Source organism: Rhagoletis pomonella, unplaced genomic scaffold (assembly GCF_013731165.1).
Source record: "Rhagoletis pomonella isolate Grant_MI unplaced genomic scaffold, Rhpom_1.0 Rhpom_scaffold_00001, whole genome shotgun sequence".
In the NCBI taxonomy this organism is placed as follows: Eukaryota; Metazoa; Arthropoda; class Insecta; order Diptera; family Tephritidae; genus Rhagoletis; species Rhagoletis pomonella.
In genome coordinates, this window is record NW_023458555.1 from 6,202,917 (window position 1) to 6,228,698 (window position 25,782).

The 25,782-nt window shown below is 33.4% G+C and overlaps 1 protein-coding gene and 1 long non-coding RNA gene across 13 annotated transcripts; one reads left to right on the plus strand and one right to left on the minus strand.

The window, feature by feature from the left end:
* The first annotated feature begins 181 nt into the window (after window positions 1-181).
* LOC118736974 (methionine-R-sulfoxide reductase B1) lies at window positions 182-24,406 on the plus strand. Of its 12 annotated transcripts, none has more exons than XM_036467219.1 (4): window positions 182-406; window positions 3,429-3,587; window positions 3,665-3,829; window positions 13,523-14,212. In XM_036467219.1, the coding sequence occupies exons 2-4, from the start codon at window positions 3,476-3,478 to the stop codon at window positions 13,762-13,764; spliced, it is 519 nt and encodes a 172-aa protein (XP_036323112.1). In that variant the 5' UTR covers window positions 182-406; window positions 3,429-3,475; the 3' UTR covers window positions 13,765-14,212. The 12 variants fall into 12 exon arrangements, with proteins under 12 accessions (XP_036323112.1, XP_036323137.1, XP_036323119.1 ...); XM_036467244.1 differs by having other exon boundaries at window positions 13,556-14,212; XM_036467226.1 differs by having other exon boundaries at window positions 182-283.
* On the minus strand, window positions 520-1,158 carry LOC118737032. The gene is made up of 3 exons (XR_004992783.1): window positions 1,014-1,158; window positions 823-915; window positions 520-732 (listed from the first exon to the last, which is right to left on the minus strand). It is a non-coding gene; the product is annotated as an uncharacterized LOC118737032 (long non-coding RNA).
* Window positions 24,407-25,782: the final 1,376 nt, after the last annotated feature.

Consider the following 25,782-nt stretch of genomic DNA (forward strand, 5'->3'; position numbering starts at 1 on the left):
CATTCACAAAAGCAACACATCTCTTGAACAGCTGACTTCAATTTATTATGTGAATGAGCTTTTTGATTTTCCCATGTTTACATTTTCCGGCAAAAGCGTCTACAACCGCTCCTCACCAATACCAACACATCCACCGGGGCCACCGCCTCCTATACAAGGCCCACAAGCTTTTCGGGCACCCGTGTATGACGTTTCACTAGTTTTGCCATTTTCCCACTTTGCTTGGTCAATTGACTACTCGTGGCTGTCAGTTTTGTAACGAGTGGCGTGGAAATAACACCTGGTAGGTTGCCATGGGAGAATCGTGTACAAATTTAGAACGTATGAATATATCAAATTAAAAATAAGAGCAGTAGCACAGAATTAGCCGTATGTAGTAGAAGTAGACAATAAAAAACCCAAACAGGTGAGTGAATACAACTTAATAAATGGCAAATATCGCTACAACATAGTTTTGTGACCATGGCCCAAGGACAGATCGTTGCGAACGACCGTGTGAAAAAGCGACCAACACCACAATAGTTTTGCATTAATTATTATTAACATATACATATGTATTTCATCTAGGTATTGCTTTGAGTTGACGTTTCATTATTGGATGAGTAAATTAGCGAGTCTTTCTTAAAAAGCTGCGCAATTTTCCTAAAAAGGCATTTTTTCAATTTCGGACTGCATTTCATGTTAATACGCCTGATTGAGTAATCATTGAAAAGTGTAGTGCTCAAATAGTTGCTTACATAAAAAAAAAAAATCATAAAATATATACATAATATAGTTTGCATTATTTAAGAGAAATGTTTTCACTTATTCGTAATATCACACCTCGGCGCATTCAATTTGCGACTATAGCTCTTCGTCTCGCCAATGTTCACCATATACCTGTCGTAAAACCATCAGCATCAATTGCTGGCGCATCTGCATTCATAAATCAAAGAAATTTCACGGGTGAGTGATGACGTTGGTTTATAGTGCGAATACCAATGAAATACCATCTGCCGCTCGATATAGCCTACCTGTATTTGTTTTTCGTTATAAACAAATGAATTAATTAAAGAAAAAGTTCGTTCGAATGTTGCACCACCGTTTAGGCGTAAAAGCGCTGAACGCAGTGAAAGTTTTCATTAACAGTTTGGCAAACTACATTTTCCATGCATGTCCATACGTATGTACAAACATCCATACATTCATATGTATGTAAGTGTGTGCATATACATATCTACATATGTATGTACTTATATGTTTTGTTTATTAAGTTTAGCAGAGTATGTACATAGATATTTTCAGTTTTGGGTCTATGTGTGCCTCTTATTTGTGTTTATAGTTTGGATACTACTAGGTACTTCAACTAGTGGCCACTTGAAATATAAACAAATGACTACTGATTTCAAAACCGAAACCATATTGGGTAAAAACTTACGATGTGGTGTTCAAAATTGCGGGCACCTTAAGAAATTTAGTATATAATTAGAACCTAATCTATTTATATACGACATATGTACATACATATATATCGCACTTTTAATAAGATGCAATTCAAAAAATTACGTTTTTAAAGATTTCATTATTCAATTAATAAGCTTGATAAAGATAATACGTTTAGCACGAGAGATGACTAAACTCCCCAAAACTATTATTATTCTCGTAGAGTAATTGCATTTAAACACATACGATTGATAAATGTATGTACATATACAAAAGGTAGTATAGTTATAACGCATACTTTTATTTTAAGCATGCATTTTTACTTTGTTTTCTTAATATACTCGTATCCTAACTTCTTTGATTTCCAAATTTTCCTTTATACAAAGTTCGGTAGATTTCATAGTTGCCTCGATTACCAGTGGCAATAGAAGAGAACATGTATTAATTTTTAATAAGGAAGTATATGTAAATTCAAAACTTTTAAGCCGTTTTTTCGAGTTTCGCTTTTTTGAGTTATGACCTTAGCTTAGATAAGCATTAAAACATTGGTAAATATGCTCGAAAAAACAACAAGAAAATTTAAGTACAATTTAATCTTTTGCTTTTTGTTCAGTTTATTTATCGAATTTAAAAATTACAATGGGAAATCAAGAGTTATTTAATATTCTCAAATAATAAAGATCTGTGCTGGTCCTCTGATGTGACTGGACCGAATTTAAATATTAGATATTCCAGCGGTCTTGGTGCATCGATGTAGTTGTCACTTTTTACGATTATTAAAAATAATGCGGTTTATATTGCACAAAAATATGAATCCTTCATTTATTTTCAAAATTGAATAAATTTTTTTTTTTAATATTCCTTAAGGCCGATTCACACAGAACTTTCGCTTAACAGCTGGCTATGAATACGCACAATCATATGGACATGTCCACGTTGTCAAAATTAATTTAGCACCTATATTTTGTCCTTACATATGTATGTACGTATTTTTTAAAGGCATCAATGCATTGCATAATTGCGTACAAAATTACCCTGCATTTCTAACCTTTAGCCAAAAAGGTTGTTTACTGTGTAAATACATATTTAAAAATGCAAACACCTACTTATCTTTTAGCTAATCTATCACGTCGTTCGTTGAAAATATGTATTAAGATTAGTTTATCTTAACAACATGCAACGAGCTTGATAAATTTCAAAACGGTGTCGTTCTAAATTCATTTAAATTTATCACAGTAGAAAAGTTATGGTGATTTCGTTTCTACCAAAAAATGTCGCCTTTTGATTGCCCTTTCTCTTTACGTGTTCGTTTCTTAAACTGTCACACTCTTGTAAGGCAAAAAAGGCACATTCTCTCTCTGCCCATTGAAGTAATGGTTGCCCGGAAAGTCAGATAATTGCTAAAATATTATGAATTGCGCGAGGTATACACGGACAAGAAGGCAAAAATATGTTACAGAGTAGAGTGTAACATGTAAAACATTGTTATGGGCAACATTTTTTGGAAGAAACGAAATCACCATTAAAATGACATGGTTTTGTTTGTCTAAATAAGTTCATACGCTTCAGATCGATTTCGAACATTTGTATGAGAGGATTTCAGAAATGAAAAAAAGGCTATATGTTTCACGTATCATGCAGGCGAAAACAATGATTGCTGAAGTTATTTTAATGATATTAGCTGGTGAGTACATCGTTTGAAGACGTCCACCAAAATATTTCGGAAAAGTATTAAGATTTGCGGGAGCTGGACAGATTTGAAAATACCTAACCGATAACCTAGCCGATAACGACCCCCGACAATCAAATCACTCTTAATAGCTTCCTTAAATTGAATATAATATATATATATATATTATTATATATTAAAAAAGCAACTTAACTCTTCTAAAATGGAAGGTGTTGTCGTTTGTATACCTAGCACCAGAAAAGCGCATGTACCGTACATACATACCTACATATTAAATTTAATAACTTAATACCATCTTTTCTATCTCTAATTACAGATAAACCACAAAACCAGGCAGCCGAAAACATTTTAAAAGATACAAAAATGGAAAATAAAGCAGAAAAAGTAAATGTGAATAAGGAGGAGCTGAAGAAGCGTCTGACACCACTACAGTATCAAGTGACACAGGAGGCTGCTACAGAGCGACCATTTACAGGTGCGTGCCCAATATGTTAGTAGTTATTGTCTAGAGTTTTGTTTTGATTTAACACAGTTTAATAACACACCAATTAGGTTGCTATAATAAGCACTATGAAAAAGGCATATACCGTTGCATTGTCTGCCAGCAGGATCTCTTCAGTTCCGACACCAAATACGATTCAGGTTGTGGCTGGCCCGCATTCAATGATGTGCTTGATAAGGGCAAAATAACACTACATCGCGATGCGAGTATACCAGGTAAAGAAGAATTCAACTTGTAAGTTGCTAAATGTTTGTCTGCAACGATCGCTGTTGTTACTATAGATGCGCCCGTGCTCTTCTGCACGAGTACGTATGTAGGCACAAATTTGTGCATATTTTTTGTTTGCTCGCATCGGTGGCAAGTACAGCCCAAAATGCAAATAGTGCATTCGATAATAGCAGATTGTTGTTATTTGCTTTGCAATACAGCTTATTTGCACTATGAGTTGGTTATTCTGCAATTTTTATTATTTGTTCAGTTATTGCAGGGCTTTTCTGATTTTGTATTTTATGTAGAGCTTGGTAATGCTGTTGATAGACAGATTCCAAACTGAAATGGACCAATTATGCATTATTTCTCGTTTAGCTTCGAAAGAATTAGGTGCTATGAAAGTTTAAATCGTAAAGTTTTCAAATCAAAAACATTTATTAAAGCTTTCAAGTTCCTTTTTGTACTTGCATACTCCGCTTTTCATTGGGTTTGCTTAATAAGGTTTTAAGGTTTGTAGGTTGTTTTTAATAACGCGTTTGAATTGTGATATGTATTTAGAAATATAACATATATTCGCGCTTTTATGTTTGCCGGATTATCGAATTATATTTCTGATAATTTTCCAATATGTATAAATATGTATATCAAATTAAAGAGAATTAAATTCTCTATCAAATGACATCAAATTTTTCAAATCCTTGGAGGGCTTCTGGAGAAATATTAATTAAAAAACATACTTAATTTGAACTTTGACTTTTAATAATTGTTGTAGTTGTTGTTTCCCAAAAAAAATATATATATATCGTTACGTTCACCTCAATGATCTCCATCGATCCCAATATGATTTTTTTTAATTTGAGAATTGTAGGTATTCTACATTTATGCCTTAAAATCTTTAGAGTTATGGTTTCGATGCCTGAGATAAAAATTTTTCTTAAAGAAAATTCAACACCCCTGACCGACCCACACTTCAATTCATGTCTTGTATCTTTCATTTTCCTTTCTTATAAAGACGGTCTGGTTATTTATTTACGAATTTCTGCAATTGAACAAACCGTTAAATTAAACGAGGATCGGTTAATTGATTTTAGGGTTAATTGAAAAAATTGTGCAACTAAGCAGGGAATACTGTAATTCCTAGTTTTTGTTTGGAATTAATTCGAAAATTAATTATTATTTTACTTAAAAAGGTTAGTTTTCGAATTGAGGTCAATATTTAGTTTTTATGATAAAATATTTTTTATATGATGCTCGGCAATTACTCAACTGTTTAGAACCGAACAAAAGCCGAAACCCAACCTTCGCTCGGACCATACTTATTTCTTACTTTTTTTTTGTACTTTACACTTTGTTTGCTGATATTTTGCTTAATATGTTTTGCACTTCGTTTTTGTTATATAGTGTTTGACACAAAAGTGGTTGCTTTGTACTGAAGTTTCTTTTATTTCTTTTGTCATTGGCTTCTTACTTATTAACTTGCTTACATAGGGTTGCCAACTACTTACACAACAGTTTTGAAGAAGAAATAGTGCTTTTCATTAACCTCCTCTTTCTTGTTTTGTTTTTTTTTTGTCCAAATCGTAATCTTTTCAATTAGCGTAACTATCTTTACAACTTACGTACATACATTTGTACATGTACACAGTAGATTGTATCACGTTGTATGCGGCGAAAAAAATTCATGGCCCTATTACGTAAGGCGACTGGTATATAATTGCTGGTCTAGTAGCCATGGCTACCCGCTAGGCTTAATTTTTGTCGCTAAAATTCTCGTAATTGGAAATTAGTAGGTCCCAAAAGTATACAACATGGAAGAATAACACATGCAATGCGTAATCATCAAGTCTGGAAGTGTGGCGGGCATGCAACTAGATGTTGCGTGTTGTTAGGGGCGCCTGCAATTCGTTTGGAGATTTTTTTGGCGATCGAAATTAGCAAATGTTGGAATCCGGCTGCAGCTTTGTATCTATTATGTATGGCGATTAATCTCAGTATACAGAAAAGGGCAGACACCATCCGAACTCCCTTTTTTGTCATGTATGTATATTTTGAAGTAATTGGCAACTTTGCTCTAATGTGTTGAAAATTTATGTAAACAAGTAGCAAAATCGACATAAGAGGGGAACAGAAAATTGCGCTACTATGTAGACTCAGTAGCCGACAGCTAATAGTTAGTTGCCATACGTAATGCGAATTTTAGTATATGGTTACCCATCGGCTATCAGTCGCCATACATAATAGGGCCATCAGATTGTTCCAAGCGATTTTGAACACTTGCTAGGAGAGTATTTCAGGAATGTAAAAACTTTCTTTCGGCATCCCGCAAAAACCACTAAATAGATTTTTTTTTCTATATATCTTTTTTATTTGATGTCTGATATCTATGTCAGAAAAATAATCTCCATGTAGTAATAGTGTATTATTAATAATAAAAATTATAATAATAAAAAGTAAATATTTAAATAAATCAAATCTGTTCGGGATTCATGTTGGCTGTATCGTTCTCGGCTATTAAACTTGGGGAAATATATAACCCAGGCGCTCTTCAACGTGAGAGTGTATTTTTACGGTTCTTACTATTGATTCGATTTTTTGTGACGGAATCTGCATTTTTTTCCAATACAAAAAATTTTCGAACATAAGTGAGAAAAAATGCGTAAAAACACAAAAATCAACGGAAAGTCTTAGCCAATTCATATTTGCGCTTTATTCTACCAAAATTTAATAGCCTGCAAAACTTCATACCAAACTTTATTCTAAAGGTGCTGATTAAAAAGTTAGAATTTTTGGCGAATTTTGCAGAATTTTGAAAATTTTTCCAAAAAGTCTGAAATTTAGATTGATAATCAATCAGCAATCAGCTATACTTTTATAAAAAAAAATAATAACATTTAGTTAACTTAAGACTCAGACGTATAACGTATAATAAATTTTTAGCTTACTGTTGCCATTTCGGGAATAAAAAAAAAAAGGATTCCAACAATATTTGCTGTAATAAATATGCGCAGGGGATTTACTAAATGTGCTTTGTATGCATTTTAACTGATATTTTGGGCAGACATGTCAAAATATGACGCTATTTACATCCACTTTGTATAAAGGTACCCGGGTACCTGAGTCGCTTTGAGGTTGATTTTTTTTTTCACTCACATAAGGATTAATTCCTTTACAACGGTATATCGTTTATACATCAAATAAAGAAGCTTATAAAAAAAAAACGATTCACCTTCTTTTACAGTGTGCAGAAAAAAAATGTTTACACAAAAATTCGCATAGTAAGTGTTCAATTTCGCTTCGAGCAACCTTAACTTTTTTGTGATACATATGTATGTATGTCCATCGGCGATCCCTTTATAAATGTAACCAAAAGTGATTTTCGTATTGGCTCAAATTTTGCAGATAGACTAATTTCATAAAACTAATACTGACAAATGAACTTAAATTTTTTTTTCAAAAAGTATGGACCTACGAAAAAACAAAACAAATCATCCAAGTTACGGACACAAAATCCCTTATAAGTTCACAATTTCTCCGACTACAAAAATGAGGTATCATTGGAAAGGTAATTAATGGGGCTATCTATCTGCTTTACAATCTTAATAATATTTCACACAAAATTGTCTTTTGAAAACATAGTTTATTTATTTATTATTTAAAGCAAACCATATTCAATAAGAAGATTAAATAATTTCCTTTCCAATAATATTTTTTCGAAATGGAGTCTCAACATGTCTAGAAGTTTGGAGTTTTTCCAGTTATAGCCAAATGCAAAAATCGGCTTTGTCAAGGTCGGTTTTAGCTACTTTTTGTTAAATTATTCCTTTTCATAAGGCAACCTCTGGACCGGACAGTATATCGAGAGGCCTGGAGCGTCATTCACAGGGAGTCGGTCTCAAGTTACGTAGACTCCAGACCTGTGAATGCCATTCTGGGCATACACCCATTTGACGTGGACGAGACAGAGCTTCGGCTGCCACGGGAGACTCGGACTACAATAGCCCAACTTCGCTCCGGCTACTGCGGTAAGTTGAACTCGTACTTGAGCAGACTGGATGCAGATGTGCCCTATAAGTGCCCGGCATGCGGAGAGACACCCTACGACTCGAAATGTCTTTTCGCATTCCCCCCACTAAACCCCTAGCCGATCTGAGCGAGGTTGTTGTAGCCGCTACAACAACAACAAATGTTGGCCGAGCCCCAGCGAAGCAGAATTAAAAAAAAAATTGCGAAATAAGTTTATTTCTGTCAGTATTACCCTGAAATTAGTATATGTGCTAAATTTGAGCCAAATCAAAAGCCATCGCGCAAAATCTTGTTACGTTTAATTTGGAATAGCCGTAATGTATTTACATATTGACATATGTATCTACATACATATCGTCAGCTGAAATGCAAAAAGACGTAACAAACATCATCGCTGAAATGCAAAAAGGCATAACTAATAAAAAATGCAAAATTCACTTGATTTATATTTATGATGGAATTACAACTCCCCACATAATTTTATGATAAAAAAAAAAAAATAAAATATTAGTCATGACTTTTTGCATTAAATTTACGATGTTGCTACGTCTTTTTGCATTTCAGGTGACGATATATATATCTATATACATACATACATATGTACATATGAATGTTCACTGTTCTGTAGACATAGTATTTCTTAAACAAGAGTTAAAGTGTATGTAGCGCATTCTAAACAAAAAAACATCAATCCAACTCGCTTGATAATTGAATGTCTATTGTGCGTTTGCGTATGTAACTATTTACATATGTATGTATATGTTTGCTTCCTTTTGTCCAAATTAAACAAAAAAATAATAACAATAAAAGTAAAAGGTTAAACGAATTTTTACTGCTTTTTTAATTCGTTTGTTCGTTGTTGGTTCGTTTGTGTACATGTGTATTTATGTACATATGTACATGTACTGTATCTATTGGAAACTCTACCAGGGTATGCTCCTAATTAATGTTTTCTTTTCCTTCTATACTTTTTAACTTGCGGCAACATCTCTTATTCTGTGAAACTTTTGTGTTGCCAAAAACACACAAAATTTCAACGCATACTAAAATTTCAATACACATTCGTATCTTTTTACGCAAACGAAATATGAAACTTAAACCCCGTAAACGTACATTCAATTTAAATTATTAATGTGAAAACCATTAAAATGAATTTCGAAAACCCGAAATAAATATGTATACATACATACTCGTGCATTAATTTTTTAAACAATGCGCTTATTGTCGAAACTTGCACTTGCACATTCCTACAAAATAATGTGTTAATAAAAAATAGTAGTAATTTCGAAAATGTTAGGCATGGTGCGAACAGAGGTGCGCTGCTCCAAATGCACTGCGCACATGGGACATGTTTTCGATGATGGCCCGCCACCGAAGCATCTGCGCTACTGCATCAATTCGGCGTCCATAGATTTTGTACCGATAAAGAACAACAACAGCAACAATGCGTCGGGTTCCTCCGCCACATCAGCTTCCTTCTCAAAAGGAAATGCGAAAAAATAATTATCAACAATTTACTCGCAACAAATTCAAATTTAAAGTTTCTTCTTTATACTAAATATTTGATATTACACATACATACATACATACATACATATGTACGTACGTACGAGTAGTATATAAATGATTTGTAATTTACAATATATACTTACCTATATATACATACATAGTATGTACATACATTTATTAGTAAAAAGTGCAGTGCGATTGTATTTTTGATAACGGCGAAGTAAGTTAGTATGATGGATTAGCTAATCAATGTGAAATAAAAGTTTGTATACATAATTTGTTTTTATTAAATAACAATTCAATTAAAATTTATGTAAGACAAGAAAGGAATTTGTATTTTATATACATATTTTTTTATTCACTTTCGAACGGTTAAATCACTTGCGTTACGAAAATGGACGATGTCGCGCTTTGCTGCAGCTGTATTCAATGTGTAAGAATAAAAGTATATACATTAGACTGTCCCAAAAAACCAGAGTTGTTTTTGTTTTATGGCATACCCCCTCTGGGTCGTTCCGGTTACGTAGACTTCATTTGATTGGTTTTGTCGTAAAAACTGTAAGAATAAAATTTTATGCAATTCGGACCACGGCAACCCTGCCGACTTGCAGTCAAAGTTATCAGAATAATCTTTGTGCAGTTCGCGAGTTTTGTCAAAATTCTTATTTTACTTCTGTATAAGGCGATTTTACTATACTCCCTACAGTATTCGGTAAATCTGCGTTTTTTAGATTTTTACCAGGTAGTCTCAGGATTTTTTCCAAAGGACCGTAAGTAATAATATATTTCCAAAAGTTTACACAAAATATGGATAAACACATATATGGGTATCAATTAAAAAAAAAATAAAAAAAAAATACTAATTATAACTTTTGTTTTCTATTATCCTTTTGGAATGTTCCAAAAATGTCCTTTAAAATAATACATATCCTACCAGATTTTTTAATTTTGAATGTAATTTGAAGAATCTCAGTGTTACTTAAATCATATGAATTTATATGTAGGTAAGGATATAAAAGGATACAAATTTTAAATTTTTAAAATTTTTAATTTATACTTCCAAATACTAAAACCCTTATTTTTTTATTAAATATTATGGAAGGCATTTTTTTTAAAGGAGGAAAAGAATTTGTTATAAAATTTGAATTTAATAATTTAATGTTCGTTACGCCCATTAAAAAAAATGTGCTACAATTGCAAATTTTCAGGACATACACAAATTATTCGACTAGAAAACCTATCGTTTTGCAGCCTTGTAATACATCCTTACAAAGACACTGTCATTTTTCCAATTATTAATTTTTTCGATGTCCTTGTGAGAAATCCTGCCGTCGTACAAAAAAATTTAAAGATGTAGATTTACTAGAAATGCGTTCAAATGTGGGAAACGTATCGAATTTTGTGCATTTACAAAGTTTTCATGGACGATTTGGCAGCTTTAATTCAGGTTATTAACTAAAAAAAATCATAAATGTAGAGGGTATGCATAACAAAAATTTCAAACATTTTTTTTTTTTTTATATATTTTTGTGACAGTCTAACGTACATATGTGCCTGCAAGAGTACCGTACATTAGGCAATTAAATTTGATTTTACTTTCCCCATTTATTTTGTCATACATATTCACGCATTGACGGAAAGTTTAACAACATTCTAAAGGAGTTTTGGTTCGGTTCCATTTCATTGGAATTTGATGCTCATAAGTATATTTTTTACTTGCATATACATAAATACATATGAATATACATACATACCCGCATTCATAAAAACATTAACTAATACATTTTACTATTTGGATTTGCATTATCGCTTGACGGTGTTTTGATTTGCTTGAAATTTAAATGTTTTTTGTGATCAAAGTGGTTATTGTGATTTTTGGTAACATGGTAAACATGTATGTATGTACAAGCTTATGAAAACAAAAAAACATGAGTAACCTTATTACATTTTCAGGCTGTTTAGACACGAAAGTAGCGAAAGGTTCTTCGACAACTACCAGCATATTTATTTCATCTTATTTGACATTAAAATACATTAAAATAAATGCAATGGCTCAGCTCAGCTCAGATTCATAAACTGGTTAGTCCCCGCCAGCATGGCAATTTTTCAGCGCAGCTTCCGAATCGCAAGCGAAAGCTGCTTCAAATTATAAAAATATGTTTCTTCATAATTAATAATATGATTAGTACATTTCGATGGCGTTACTATCGGAAGATCGGGACGACTAATTTATGGCGTACTTCCGATGTTAAGCATGTGCAAGAATGTAGCCTCAGAAACGATTGCTCTCTTGAGTGTAAAAATTGGGCATTGAAATGGGCAAATCGTCACCCCTATTGGGATTAGTGGATTCCTAACAAAAATGAAGGAGAAGATAACATTTAAGCAAAATTGCACACTTAACGGTTGCATTTATAAGAAGTAGTACGAGAGTATCCCATCCATACAGTATTTCTTAATTCTCTATTCCTAGCAAACACGTTTCCTTTTTGTTGTTGTCAATAGCTTATATGAAGTCGCCACATTGGGCATTGTAGCTCACCGATCGAGCTGCCCGCACATTTTTATGTGTTTGCGACGTCTATGATGCTGATGTCGAATCCGAAATCCACCGCAGATGGCAGTAGTTGCATTCGAACCCATTCGCATATCTTTAAAAAAAGAAAAAAAAAAAAATTATAACAATAGCAAAAAGAATGCAGATTCTTTCACATGGCGAAATGCATCTAGATTCTGCAATTTTTTTACAAGTTGCCTTATACTTAAATGTATGCCAAACAAGCTGTTAACCACCGGATTTTTCCGATTTTCTTATATGTATGTATTCTCGATTTTCCTTTCAAAATCGCATGTTTTACACTAATTGCAGCTTAGCAATAAGTAACTAAATAACGCTGATTATATTAATGCAAATGCATACATAGTATATATGTACATTTATAAGAGATGATGAATTAAATAACTTTTGAAATAATAAATTTTTTATATATTTTTTCTATTTCTCCCTTTTTTCGCTTTTTATATGTAAACATATGTACATGTGCCTGTACGGGGGTCTAAATTCTACACTCATTTCAACATACATCCGTTAAATTTATTAAATTATAATAAACACAAAAATGTTTGCTCACACACATCGATTATTACATAAATGCATTAAAAAAACCCATTACCATTATAACATTCGCGAAATATCTGCTGTATTTGCATACCATACATATGCACATCTAATGAATATAACTTCTCATTGAGTGCTGTTTTATTTTTATGATTTTGCAAAATATACAAACAACACATGTAAAATATGAATTAACAATGCTTATGATTTTCATCATAAAAACATAAATTTAACAACAATATTAAAACCAACATTTGCATTCGCTGCGAATTGTGTAACAAAATATTGATCAACTCCTTTAACGCTCACACTTTGATCAAACATCATATCATTCATTTTCACTGGTTAATTTTGTCTTCGCTTTTTGTTTTCGATGATTTTTTTTTTTCAACATATTTCTTCGCCGCTTCACTTTTTTACCTTCATTTCTTGTCTGCAACTACTTTAACACCTCGAACTCGACTATACATTTCGCTCTCACCGCTTCGTTGTTGATTTGATTCGAAATTCATTTCGCTCGTTTTCTATCATTTCACTCGCTTTGTTTCACTTTTTTTGTTTTACTCATGCAAATTCCTCAACCATCACCGTATTTCTTCTTCGTTCTTTTATCCTTTATTCGCCCTATACTCATTCCTAAATTAATGGATTTTTTTTTTTGTTTTAATTTGAAATTATTTTTTTGTTTTGTTTTACTTTTTTTTTATTTCTTCGGCTATGTTCTTCCAACCAATTTTAATTAATTTAACGAAAATTCACTATAATAAAAAAAAACTAAAAACCAATTTCAAATCGACTCAATGCCAATTAACTAAAAATAAAAATCCATTTAAATTGCAACCTACTTATAAATAAAAAATAAAAAAAACACCTCCCTTATGGAATGTGCATAAATAATGTTTTGTATCTCCTACCTAAACATCACCAACTATATATAATATTACGAATTATAAACAAAATAATATTTCTTATCTATTATATAATTTATGTAAAAATATATATATGTATATGCATATATTCCACTTGTGCAAACAAAACAATTAAAAAGGGGGTAATATTCTACTACTAATTAAACATCCAGAACGCATACGCACAGAGGTACGCTGCGCCCGCTGCAACGCCCACATGGGTCACGTCTTTGAGGACGGTCCGAAGCCGACACGCAAGCGTTATTGTATTAATTCGGCTGCAATCGTTTTCCTTTCGGCCGACGAATTGAATTGTGCCAATGGTGTGGGTGCTACTGCGAGCACGCGAACAGCTGCTGCTACGCCGATTGCACAGCAATAACACACCCGGATACCAGTACATTGAACGGGAGAAGGGGGTACAAATATCAGCGATCAACAATCTGATGGTGGTGGCAGCTCAGAGGTCAGAGAAAACGTTGAGAATTGTGAGATTTCATTGAAAAATGCGTAAACAAGCCAAACTGTTAACTGCTGGGTATTGGCCAAATATGATTAATACATTTAAATAGCAAGTAAAAAATGTTTTAGAAAAGGAAGTAGCTCGGAATGCGCAGAACGGCTTAGCTAATATTAACGACCTACTAAACAATTAAAACCAAAAGTAAAAGTAAATTGTAATTTTCAATATTTTTAAGCATAATAATTATTAACAAAATTATTGAATGCTCTGTTATTCGCTTTTTGAAAAATAACGTTTGTAAACTATATAAACACATTTGTAATTTCTGATTTCTTTAATAAGCGCTTTATTGTATTCACACACAATTCCAATGCATACCAAATATAAATACATACGTACATATATATCTGTATATGTCTACAATCTCTAAATATATGAATTTCAATTTGTTATCAGGGCATGAATCAATCACGTAACTTTGAAACGATAATCGTTCGAACGATACTGGCTAAACGACGTCGTCAAAACACTGATTTATGCATTTGTGTTGTTGTGTTGTTGTTACGTGTTACTGTTACTGCTACGTGATGCAAAACTGGTATCGAGTTGACGATATCGCACAAACGATCGAACAATTTTTGGTTTTCATGAACAAAACAATCTCGACACGATATCGTTCAGACGATTTTGGTTATGTCCCTGACGGAAACAAGTAACTTTTTTTTTTTTTAAATCAACTAATTGAAAGACTACTTTAAAACAAATGCAATGCGTAAATGTTTGGAATTTTTATAGTTTTTTGCGTAAAAAACCATTTGTGTCTTGGAAGTTTGAAAAAGCATCTGAAAAGTCCAGAACGCAAGCGTATTCATAAGAAACATACTGACTTTGAAGTTGTGTAAACCAAATTAATTTTAAAGTAGTTGAAATGAAATGCAGAGTCGGACAGTCGACTTGCTGCACATTTACATGTTTGGCTGTAGCTGAGCATGCAAAGATGTTTGCTACAATTTGCTTCAAAATTCATTTAAATTTAAATTTTTAATTTCGATTTTTCTTAGCTATGAAAAAGCATCTGTGAAGTGCAGAACGAAAGCGTATTGAAAAATAAAAATTCTGACTTTGAAGTTGCGTAAGCCAAATTCATTTTAAAGTAGTTGAAAATACATGCAGTAAAATGCAATTGACTGCTTCCTAGGACATCGCCATGTTAAAAATAAAGTTGTTTATAAATTACTTTCAAACTAATTCAATTTCCTGCAGGGACGTGATTCATGCCCAGATTAGTCAATTAGTTTTGGTACAAAAAATATATGCATATAAGTATTTCGTATTGTTTGTTTGAATCAAAACTGTCAATTCTTTTAAATACATGTGTAAATAGTGTTTTTATTTTCTTTTATAATCTCATAAATAAATTATGGTATTTTTGATAAGATACAAAATACAAATGATGTTCTTATTTCAGCTAAAAACTCATTTGTATATTTTGGAATGGATTTACGTTATCCCTTATCAAGTTTGGTTTGGAGGGAAATTGGTTTCGGCATGTCATCGAGAAAGAATTTACTCCAGTAGCTCGCTTCTGTAACATGTCTTTACCAAGGCGAATTCATATATGTATGAGTAGTAGAGAATGACGTATATTCTCTGACAGTAGAGATATATACGGTAGAGAAGTGTTACCGAAACGAGCTATAGTACACTTATTCATTGAGGTTATGTGGTTAGTTGGTTACATTTTTTATTCAGTCTACAGCAATAAAATACACTACACAATAATAATTTTTAACCAGACAACCTGATAACACAAAAACAAAAAAAAGAATTCATATATAACTGCAAAACTCATTCCACGGCAATCATTACCGAAGTAAATGAAGATAATTCGAGTGTATTATTTCAAGTAAGTAAGAGTAAATAAATACAACTCGACAAGATGGATTTTCGCGGTCTATTGTCTTTTTTACGTTATTTAAACGACCGGCGAAGAAAACAATTCGTCAACATTTTACAGTTAGGGGATTCCCTTAAACTCGCAAATGGCTCGAAAACCTCGAAACTTTTCCAACTTCGAAAAACAATTGAAACAAATTGTATGAATACTTTGCGGAAACACCCTCGCAAATTAGTTCGTAAATTTTAGTGTTGCGTTTTGGTATATTAGGTTAGATTAAGTTAATGTGGCCGGCGTTGAGCCGCACATCCGCACCGGTATATCCTTAGCGACAAAGGATGTCAACGCTCTTTGCGAATTTAAGTAGAAATTTCAGCCCTACTTTTTAGATGTCCTCTAACTTCTCGATTTGGTAGGCCTCGAAGCATTTTAGTCGTATTTTTGACAGCGCGGGACATCGACAGAGAAGATGCTGCAAGGTTTCCCTGGCCTCCCGCTCACGATACTTCCTGCACCTGTCCTCGCTAGTGATACCCATTTTTAGCAGAGACAACAATTAAACAATATACAACGAATACACAGAAGAGCGAATTCCCCTATTGTTATATTATGATACACATTTTTCGAGTCATCTATATTATGGAAGGTATTTTATAATAAGAGTCATTTGATAATAATTATATGAGAGACAATTTTTTTTAAGGCATCGATAAATATTATGTTAAGACTTATATAATAAAAGTATTTTCATAATAGTTATCAGCGAGATAAATATTTTTAAGTTTTTTGTTTTAAGACTTATATTATAATAGTCCTTCATAATAATTATCAGAGAGATAAATATTTTTAAGTCTTTAAAGACTTTTATTTTGTGAGTTATATTATGAAAGTCTTTTCATAATAATTATGAGTGCGAACAATTTTTTTAAGTCTTAAAAGACGGGGCAGGTTCAGAATAATTTCGGGATTAGTTGGGGACCAGTCAAGGTTTATCCTGTGTATATACTATATAACAAATTATACACTCAATGCTAACAAAATAATTAGTAAATTGGTTTGAAAAGTGGATATGTGGATCATCCGGTTCTGTATCAAGTTAGTCTCGCTAACTTCAAAGCACTTCCACTGAAGAAAGGTAAAAGCCTGGCTGCAGTCGACAATGAACGAGAATGGATTGAACGGTAAACTAACAAATAAATTTATAGTTCAATTATCAATCAAATATTACTTTGTTTTTAGGTTTGTGTTTTCTAAGCGTACATCGAAAGTTTTGTATCAGAGAACCAATCTGAGATTATTGGTAAAACTATAGACTGGTTTAGTGAACAGCCCAGACGTTTACGTCTGCGGATGCGTTTCCGATTACGACTTTGTTGGTCTCGGGTTCAATTCATAGTGACAAGGATTTTTTATTTTTATGTTTTTTTCTTTATTTATAGCACATTTTAATCTTTATTCTCATACTTTATTGCAATAAGGTAGTAGAGATGGGTCTAGCGGTCTCCAAAATATTTGTGAATACATTTTGTAAAGTTATCATAGATAGTTCTTCAGCTGGAAATGTGGAGGCTAAGAAAAGTAAAGAGAACGTAATGGATATTTTCTTTACAATAGCAGGCTCTTAGTTACGGGATGTAGTGGGAAATATTTGAGATAAAATAACAGTCGCTTAATTTATTACCAAAATTGAGGTATACTTGAACGTTTATGATACTTTCGAAGAACATTGCTGTTAAAAAATAAATGCATCTAAAAGGACGATGCAGTTCTTTGTAAAAAAATATTCCTTTTTGTCCACAGACCGTTTATCTTCATATTAAAATTATGCCTATGGTTCAGGTACACTTATATATCAACATATCTAATTGCTGTTGATAGAGAGTGAGAGAAGCAAACCTCTCTACGGGTAATGACAATATTACGGTCCTGCGGTGGTGAGTTTTAGTTAACAAAAAAATTCCATAATATAGGTCGTGTCAGTTGACAAAGTCTCTAGGTTTATGTCGGTGAGGATATATTAATACATACTGCCGGAATTGATTGAACGAATTGGCTGACAACAACCATATACAAAATATTTTTTGGCATATGTCTTCTTGGAAGGATTAAACCCATCTCTTCAATTCCAGTCTTAAAAAAACTAGTAAAAATAAAATAATTAAATATGTATGTAAATATGTACCTGTTTTTTTCTCTTTTAAACGACATTGAATTCACTATCGTGCTAGAACGCACGTTTATTTAATACTTCGTTGTATTTCAAACTGTTACGTGAAGCGAAATTGGCATCGAGTTGACGATATCGCACAAACGATTAAACATTTTTTGGTTTTCATGAAGCAAGACAATCGTCAGACGATTATCGATATACGTGATTCATACCCAGTACAAAATTGTTTTCTTGGCGTTCATTGTGGCATACCTCTTGCGACGGACGCTTTGCTGGAAAAATTACAAATGTCACGCTTAGCTAAATATGTACAAAGTTTTATCTGGCATCAGCTATTACTCGCTATCGCCATCGTTTAAGTTTGATCAAGCACTTGAATACTCGAACATGGCGTATGAATAACGTTGCTCTTATTTCATTGAAAAAATAATAATAATTAGTGAATTAGTGATAAGCCGAGGCGAATACCTCAAACTGTAATTGTGTACAAAATGTATTCCTCTACACTGAGGTATATTTTGATTAATGCATTTGATTTGAAGCAGGCAGAGTTCTTGTCGTTGAATTCGACGAGATTTGATAGACTTTCATTAATTTAAAAGTTCAAAAAAAAAATAATAGGTACAAAATTTTTTAATATTTTGACACTCCGAATGTCAATTCCTCTCTTCGGAATACCGATAGGAATAAATACTTCTTCCTCTGTTTGAAAGTTATTCGTCGTTATTCCATAGTGAATAATTGCTAAAAAAGTTATTCCGCCGTCGCTCAGAATTGCCCAGAATTACTAATGCGTGGAATATGGCGAAATAACGAGAAGTCAATAATATGGCCGTAAGTGTTATTTTAAAGTTTTCGGGCAAGTGTGGAATATTTTATTATTTATTGACACAATAGTTGTTTTTTGAAAGAAAACACGTCTTGCGTAGTAAAAAAAAAGCTGACAGGCGAATATGTACGAATTGCTTTTAACAAAAAAAGTGTTAAGTATTTAAATACGTATGTTTATACTTGTCTCTTCAACAAAAAACAAAAAAGAAAGTATTTTAGTCACGCCCGAAGGGGTCACATCCATGACAATTCAAAGTTAGACAAATTTTAATAAACTCGGCCAGTGACTGCTACGATTACTTATCTGCTAATCTGAAATGTATCATATATCTGTTTGTGAGCATCGATGATAAAGCTAATCATAAAGAGATGTTGCTTGAGCGATGGGAAAACTTAGATATGCTGACTCACTTACAAATAAGCCATTACTTCAATTGTCACGGCAGTGAAACAGTATCTCATATGGTTTGCCAGGTAAGAGCCTCACGGAAAGTGTATTAGTATTTAAAAAATAAGCAAATTTACAATGGCGTGTACTCAGACAGTGTAGATTAAGAATGCGAGCAGGGATTATCCCGCCCTTCGGTGACGGGATCGTTTTTGTGTATTTGTAAAATCCGATATCCTAAAAAAATAGCTTAATAGCACTTGTAATAATGTTGATTTATTTATCCATGCTCAACTAGTGACACCCGTCACAAAGTCCTGTTACACCCGCCATAGTTGAATTTGGAACATTACATAAGCTATAATTATAAATACACGTAAGCAACAATGAACTATTTAAAACCATAAGCAGAAGACATAATTAGCTGAAAAACTATGATACAACATCATATCGATACCTCGATATTATGTACGTAAAAAATTTAAATAAGATTTTGCGGTCACCGACCATGCGATTAGTCCACTATTCTGTTTCTGAAAGCCGAGATTGCTTGGCAAGCTATATCCCCAATAACTTCACATAAAAACTTACATACATACATACATACATACAAATAACTTCGAATTGTATGAACGAAAGACTTAAGCAACAAACTTAAAATTAACTGTACTCCAGTAACAAACAAGAAGAGCAATCAAAGAACTATCACAAAACCGAAACAATTTGTATCGAGCATCCCACAATAACGCAGTGCTGGCGCCGAACAAATTGAATTTTCTGAAGTTGGGTGACAAAGAAGTGAAAGAAGTAACACGTTTATTTGGGAATAGCGCGCGCTGGCATTCGTTGGTGTTAAAAAACGCAACGTTTGGCGCTCCAATTTAAGGACGGCAGTAAGAGGGTGGAACAACACAAAAATACTACGAAGGCAAAGCGAAGCATGCTGGATAATGATATGTTTCATTTAAGTTCAATATTTTTAGTTTTTATTATCTAGTAGAGTTGCATTTTTTAGTTCACTTTAAAGCATAGCTGGGCAAAACGCTACTCGCGAGTAGCGTCTGCGTCGCAGCGCTTATACGTATACAGAAACGACGCAGCGAATTTCAATTCAGTCTGCTTTCAGATTTCATGAGAGTAACACTATGCTTCGCCGTTGAATATTTTTATTCGTAATTTTAGCGCGTGGTTGCCAGCTATATATGTAACAATGCCCAAAATGTCTGAGTATGAGTGCCAATTACAGTTTTTGGTTTTAAAAAAAGCTAATAATGCCCAATGCTTGTTGTGTGGTAATACGACCATTAACCATAAACAAATGAAAAAAACGCTCCACTCAGTGCAATTATAGAAAAGTGCTTCTCAGCGCGACACACTAGGGCACATATTGCATACTTTATTTTTTAATATTTTTTTTATCAAAAGAAATCGATAGAGAAATGTAAATGCTGGTTTATGCCCAAAAATACTTAATGAATAATATTTATAAGTTATACTCTATTTTTAAGACTAAATACCTACTTATATGAAACAAGTAATTTTTAGCAAAAAAAAAACCGACTTCAACTGTCATATAAAAAAAAAATATATATATATATATCTCACGATCCACTGATCGGATCTTAACCAGATTAGTATGGGACCACCTCTGAGACACTACCTTTCCGATGCAAAAAGAATTATCGAAATCGGTTGACGTGGTCCAAACTTATGCGGTAACATACATAAAAAAAAAAAAAAAAAAAGATTCCGACGAACTGATAACCTCCTCCTTTTTTGGAAGTCGGTTAAAAAATAAGACCTAAACACCGTAACCATCTGGCCGGTCAGCATATAAAAGAATTGGTTCTAATAATACGGAGCCCAGGTATTATACAAATGAGTTTTCCTAATTTAAGTTTTTTTAAATATACAAGTACTAAATTTTTCTTATGCAAAAGGTTGTATAAACTAATAGTATTAGTTACTAAAAACTTCCAAGGTTCATTATTACACTATAGGTATAAGCAAAATAGGCCAAAATACCCATGCACGAAAAATACCACTTTTAGTACATTTATAAAAAATGCGGCAACCATAACTGAGCGCGACGCACTAATACCATGACAAAATGAGACTGTGTTGGTGTGCCCAGCTATGCTTTAAAGCAATGATGGGCAAAACGCTACTCGCGAGTAGCGTCTGCGTCGCAGCGCTTATACGTATACAGAAACGACGCAGCGAATTTCACTTCAGTCTGCTTTCAGTTTTCATGAGAGTGACACGACGCTTCGCCGTTGAATATTTTTATTCGTAATTTTAGCGCGTTGTTGCCACCTATATATGTAACAATGCCCAAAATGGCTGCGTATGAGTGCCAATTATAGTTTTTGGTACTTTTAATATAAGGCAACATTATTTGTCATGGTAAAAAAGTCTAACTGCCGAATTGTGTAAACCAATTTAAAGTGTTTTGTAATGGGTTTTATGTATATATGTATGTACGATACGACAATTTAATATATTTAGTATACTTTATTGAATACTGAGTTTTTTACAAAGTTTAGAAATTTTAAATTCGTGAATTTTGTTGTTGAATAAACTATCATTTTTTAAAACATTAGTTTAATGAAATTAAATTAAAAAAAACTTTTCATGCGCGTACATATGTACTTATAAAAATTAATTTCATAATTCATTATTTAAAATTATTTCTTCATTATTTTTTAATTATATTTTATTATGTTCGTTTCATGTTCATAATACAAATTAAATATAAATTTGTAAGAGCGTTTTCTAACACGCGCAAAAAACGACGCACTTTTGTACAATATAGAAAAGTGGCAACTGTTACTCAGCGCGATTCACGAATACCATGACAAAATGAGACTGTATTGGTGTGCCCATCTATGCTTTAAAGATAAGTTCACTAGCAGTTCGTTGAGCTCAATGAACTAGCTCTTCTGAGCCTTAGTTCGTTTACCTTATTGAACTATAGTTGGCCTAATTGAACTAGTTCGGTAGTAAGAACAACAAAAATATATTTTTTAAAACACATATAAAACATTGCTACAACCACACAATTCAGTCGCATTTCTCCGAAATCACGAAAGGAGGTTCGAAATGCGAATGAATTGCGCTTCGCTTTGGCCTGTTTAAGAGAAAGTTTTTTGTCAAACAAAATACTTTTTAACGCAAATTACACTAACCAATGTAAAGCATTTTTAAACTTGAATTTTATCTTGAGGATTTCGATAATAGCGAAGGATACATATATGTGTTATAAATTATAGAACCCGAAAGTCTTCGTTCTGGCTCAACCGGAAATTAACTTGCCGGCCTTCAAACAATTGGGTAGGGTATTATAATCGGAAGTCTCCTGAAGAGAAACAGGGGTTTCCTATCGAAAAATATTCATTTTCAAGAATTCTATACCATTTCTACGAAAAATGTTTTTTTCCCCCCCATATATGTACTTAAAATACATGGAAAAATTGAAGCGCTGTGAGCCACCTCTAAATCTTTTTTTGATTGACCTAAAACTTGGTATAGATTAGTTTCAGGCAATTCGCACATTTCTAGGAGGTGACACCAAGAATCCGAACGCTTTTTTTTCCAATAAATTATATTAGGGCCACCCTAATGTACTTGATATAGATTAGATTTGTTATTAACAATTGTTGTTATTGTAGCGCCTACTTAACCTTGCCTAGGTCGGCAAGTCTTTCAACTATTGCGACAAATCTCAATTATGGTCAGCCAAACGCAGAGTGGTGTTAATTGAATGGGTTTAAGTGGGCATATCAAGTAGGGAGTCGTGTCTAGCCAAATAGGAATTTAATCGGGATAAATAAGAAGCTGAAGCTCTCCTTCTGCAATGGTTGCTGGTTGAACTCCGATGATGGCATTAACGAGGCGAGAGTTGGTGAAGGTGGTGAAGCGCCGGGTCCAGTAGCTGCGGTGCGTGGTCTTGGATCTCGTCCATAATTTCATAATGATGTCCTCTCGCGGAGAGATAGCCGTTTAAGCACAGTCATCAATGCCATTGCCTTACACCAATATCAATAATACGTCAGCGTATGGGATCAGGGAAGCTCCCTCTGGTGATTCATGAGTTACGATGCATCACATCACACTGTGTGATCGCTTAGTTAAGTTTTCAGAGTTCCGATTTTTGGTCATGAAAAGTTGCTGACGATTGCTGATCATTCATTTAGGTATTTCGTCATTCAACGTGTGAGTTCTTGTGGAAAAGATGAGACGTCAATGTATTTTAGGCAGCGGAATGCGTTACATACTCGTACCGGTTTGAAATTTATTTTCCGAGTATTGGTACACATTTTTAGATCGTCTGAAAATACTAGTGTGTACATATGTATGTATATGCCAAGCGCAAAAAAAAAAATGGTATGAAAAAGGTTCTCCATGAATTAAATTTGAGCGTTAGCAAAAACTTGCGTATACAACTCCGCTTCTATCTGAAACGAAATAAATGCGCTACAATCGAATGCATAAAACAAGTTCTATGTACATATTACCCACACATCTACATAAGTACATATCGTTCATTTACTAAAAGACTGTCACAACTCAAAAAGTGATGCTAATTCAGCTCGTTATACCATATTTCATGGTATACTAAAATTTCCATGCTTAAAACTTGCATTATTTCCGCGAGATGCATCTGCATGGTAAGTCTAAATTTTCATAAATGAGCTATGCGCACAGATGTATGTACGTATGTATGTATATCTCTGCGAAACACAAACAGCTGAGAGCAGATTGGGAAAACCATTAACCGGTAAATCATAAAATCAAGAGTTGTGAATGCAACTGCGATTCGATTCATAAAAACTCTGAACTATAAAAAAAATATCGCTGGAAAAAGCTCACATTTTTACCTGCTTCCGGTGCGATTGTGAAGTTGGCATCGAATCATTTAGCTATCAGCTGGTCATCATCCTAAATACTTGAAAGTTGTTAAGTGTAAATACTTATATGTATATGTATGTCTGCGCCTAAACAGTATACATACCCTGTATGGAAAATCTCTGGTTATATGTAATTTGGTTTACTTTTTCCGCTTTTAGAACCACAGACGAGTTCGCGATCAATTTGTTTTCATGGCTGGGTTAGCCATGTCAAAAGAAATGGAAATTACTTCTCCTACTCATCAATAACACAGATCCAGTTCTAAATTCCTTGGTATAATAGAAGTATTCTGCTCTGCATCAATTTTACGACTGTTTTGAACTACATAGTTCGCCCTACATTAGCTTTGCGACAGATGCGCACTACTCCGTAAATCTTCGGATCGTTTTGTGAAGCCAGGGAAAAGGTATTACTTTTTTGATTGAAAAACTATTTTTTCCCCTCTGGTAGTTTTTATTTTGAATAAAAATAAAAATATCTAATAATTTTTTCACTTTAAAAGCTTTGTGAAACTGGCTATTGTTTTATTTTTTGTTAATTGAAATTTTACGTTTTTGTACTATTTATTAATGCAAAAATCCACGTTAGGCCCAGGCTAACTTGAACCTTACGGTTTCAAGGGTAATTTTCTGATTTTCGGAAGTTGCGGGCGTTATTAGGAGTGCTGGGAAACGATTTTTGTCCTGTCTCTCCCCCTTAAATTTGTAAAGACCCTCCCAGTACCGCCCAATATCCTGTGGCCATCTCTAGGTGATACTGAAATTTGAATGGAATTGAAATTAAATATAGAATTGGTGTCTAACTGTTTCGGAGTATTAGAAACACGTACATGAACATACATATGTAGGTGTGTTCATTAATAATGCACATGCAGTATCGCAGTCTACTGTGTTGAGTATCGTCTGAAGTTAAAAGTAAATATATCGCACAAAAGCGGTGAGTACTTATCTTGATACTTCTACATATATTTTTTCATATCGTTACTTTAATACTGAAAGGCTTTATTTAAAGATTTAATTATTTTTAAAATCTATTCGGTTCTCACTAAGTAATCTACTACCGATTTTGGAGCAAATTTTAATTTTGTACGCAAATGAATTAGGGCTTTTCCGTATTTCGTTGACGATGTAAAAAAAAATAAACATAATCCCTGCCAGAATTTTCTACTGCAGAAGTTATTAATTCGACACAACATTTTGGTGAAAATCATCGCCGATGATATCGCTATTTTATCGAATTCCTATCCGCTCTCGGGAAGAACTGTTCCAGCAAAACGTCACGTCTTTATGATACGATTGCGATTGATATCATAAATAGTTGTGTCAAATTTGAGGACGTTAGCATAAGTGCTTCCAGAGATAAGCGATGAGAATTTCAGTTTGTATGGGCGGTGCCACGCCCCATTTCCCATTTTCTATGACTTTTCGCCATAAGTACGTTATTGATATCATAAATGGTTGTGTCAAATTTCAAAATGTTAGCATAAGTGGTTCCAGAGATGAGCGATATCAGAATTTCAGTTTGTATGGGCCATGCCAACTTTTCCAAAATTTACCACTCTTCGCCATAAGTGCGCTATTGATATCATAAATAGCTGTGTCATGTTTCAAGACGTAAGCATAAGTGGTTGCAGAGATAAGCGGTATGAGAATTTCAGTTTGTATGGGCGGTTCCGCGCCCCGTTTCCCATTATCTACCACTTTTCGCCATAAGTACGGAATTGCCAAGTTTCAGTTCCCC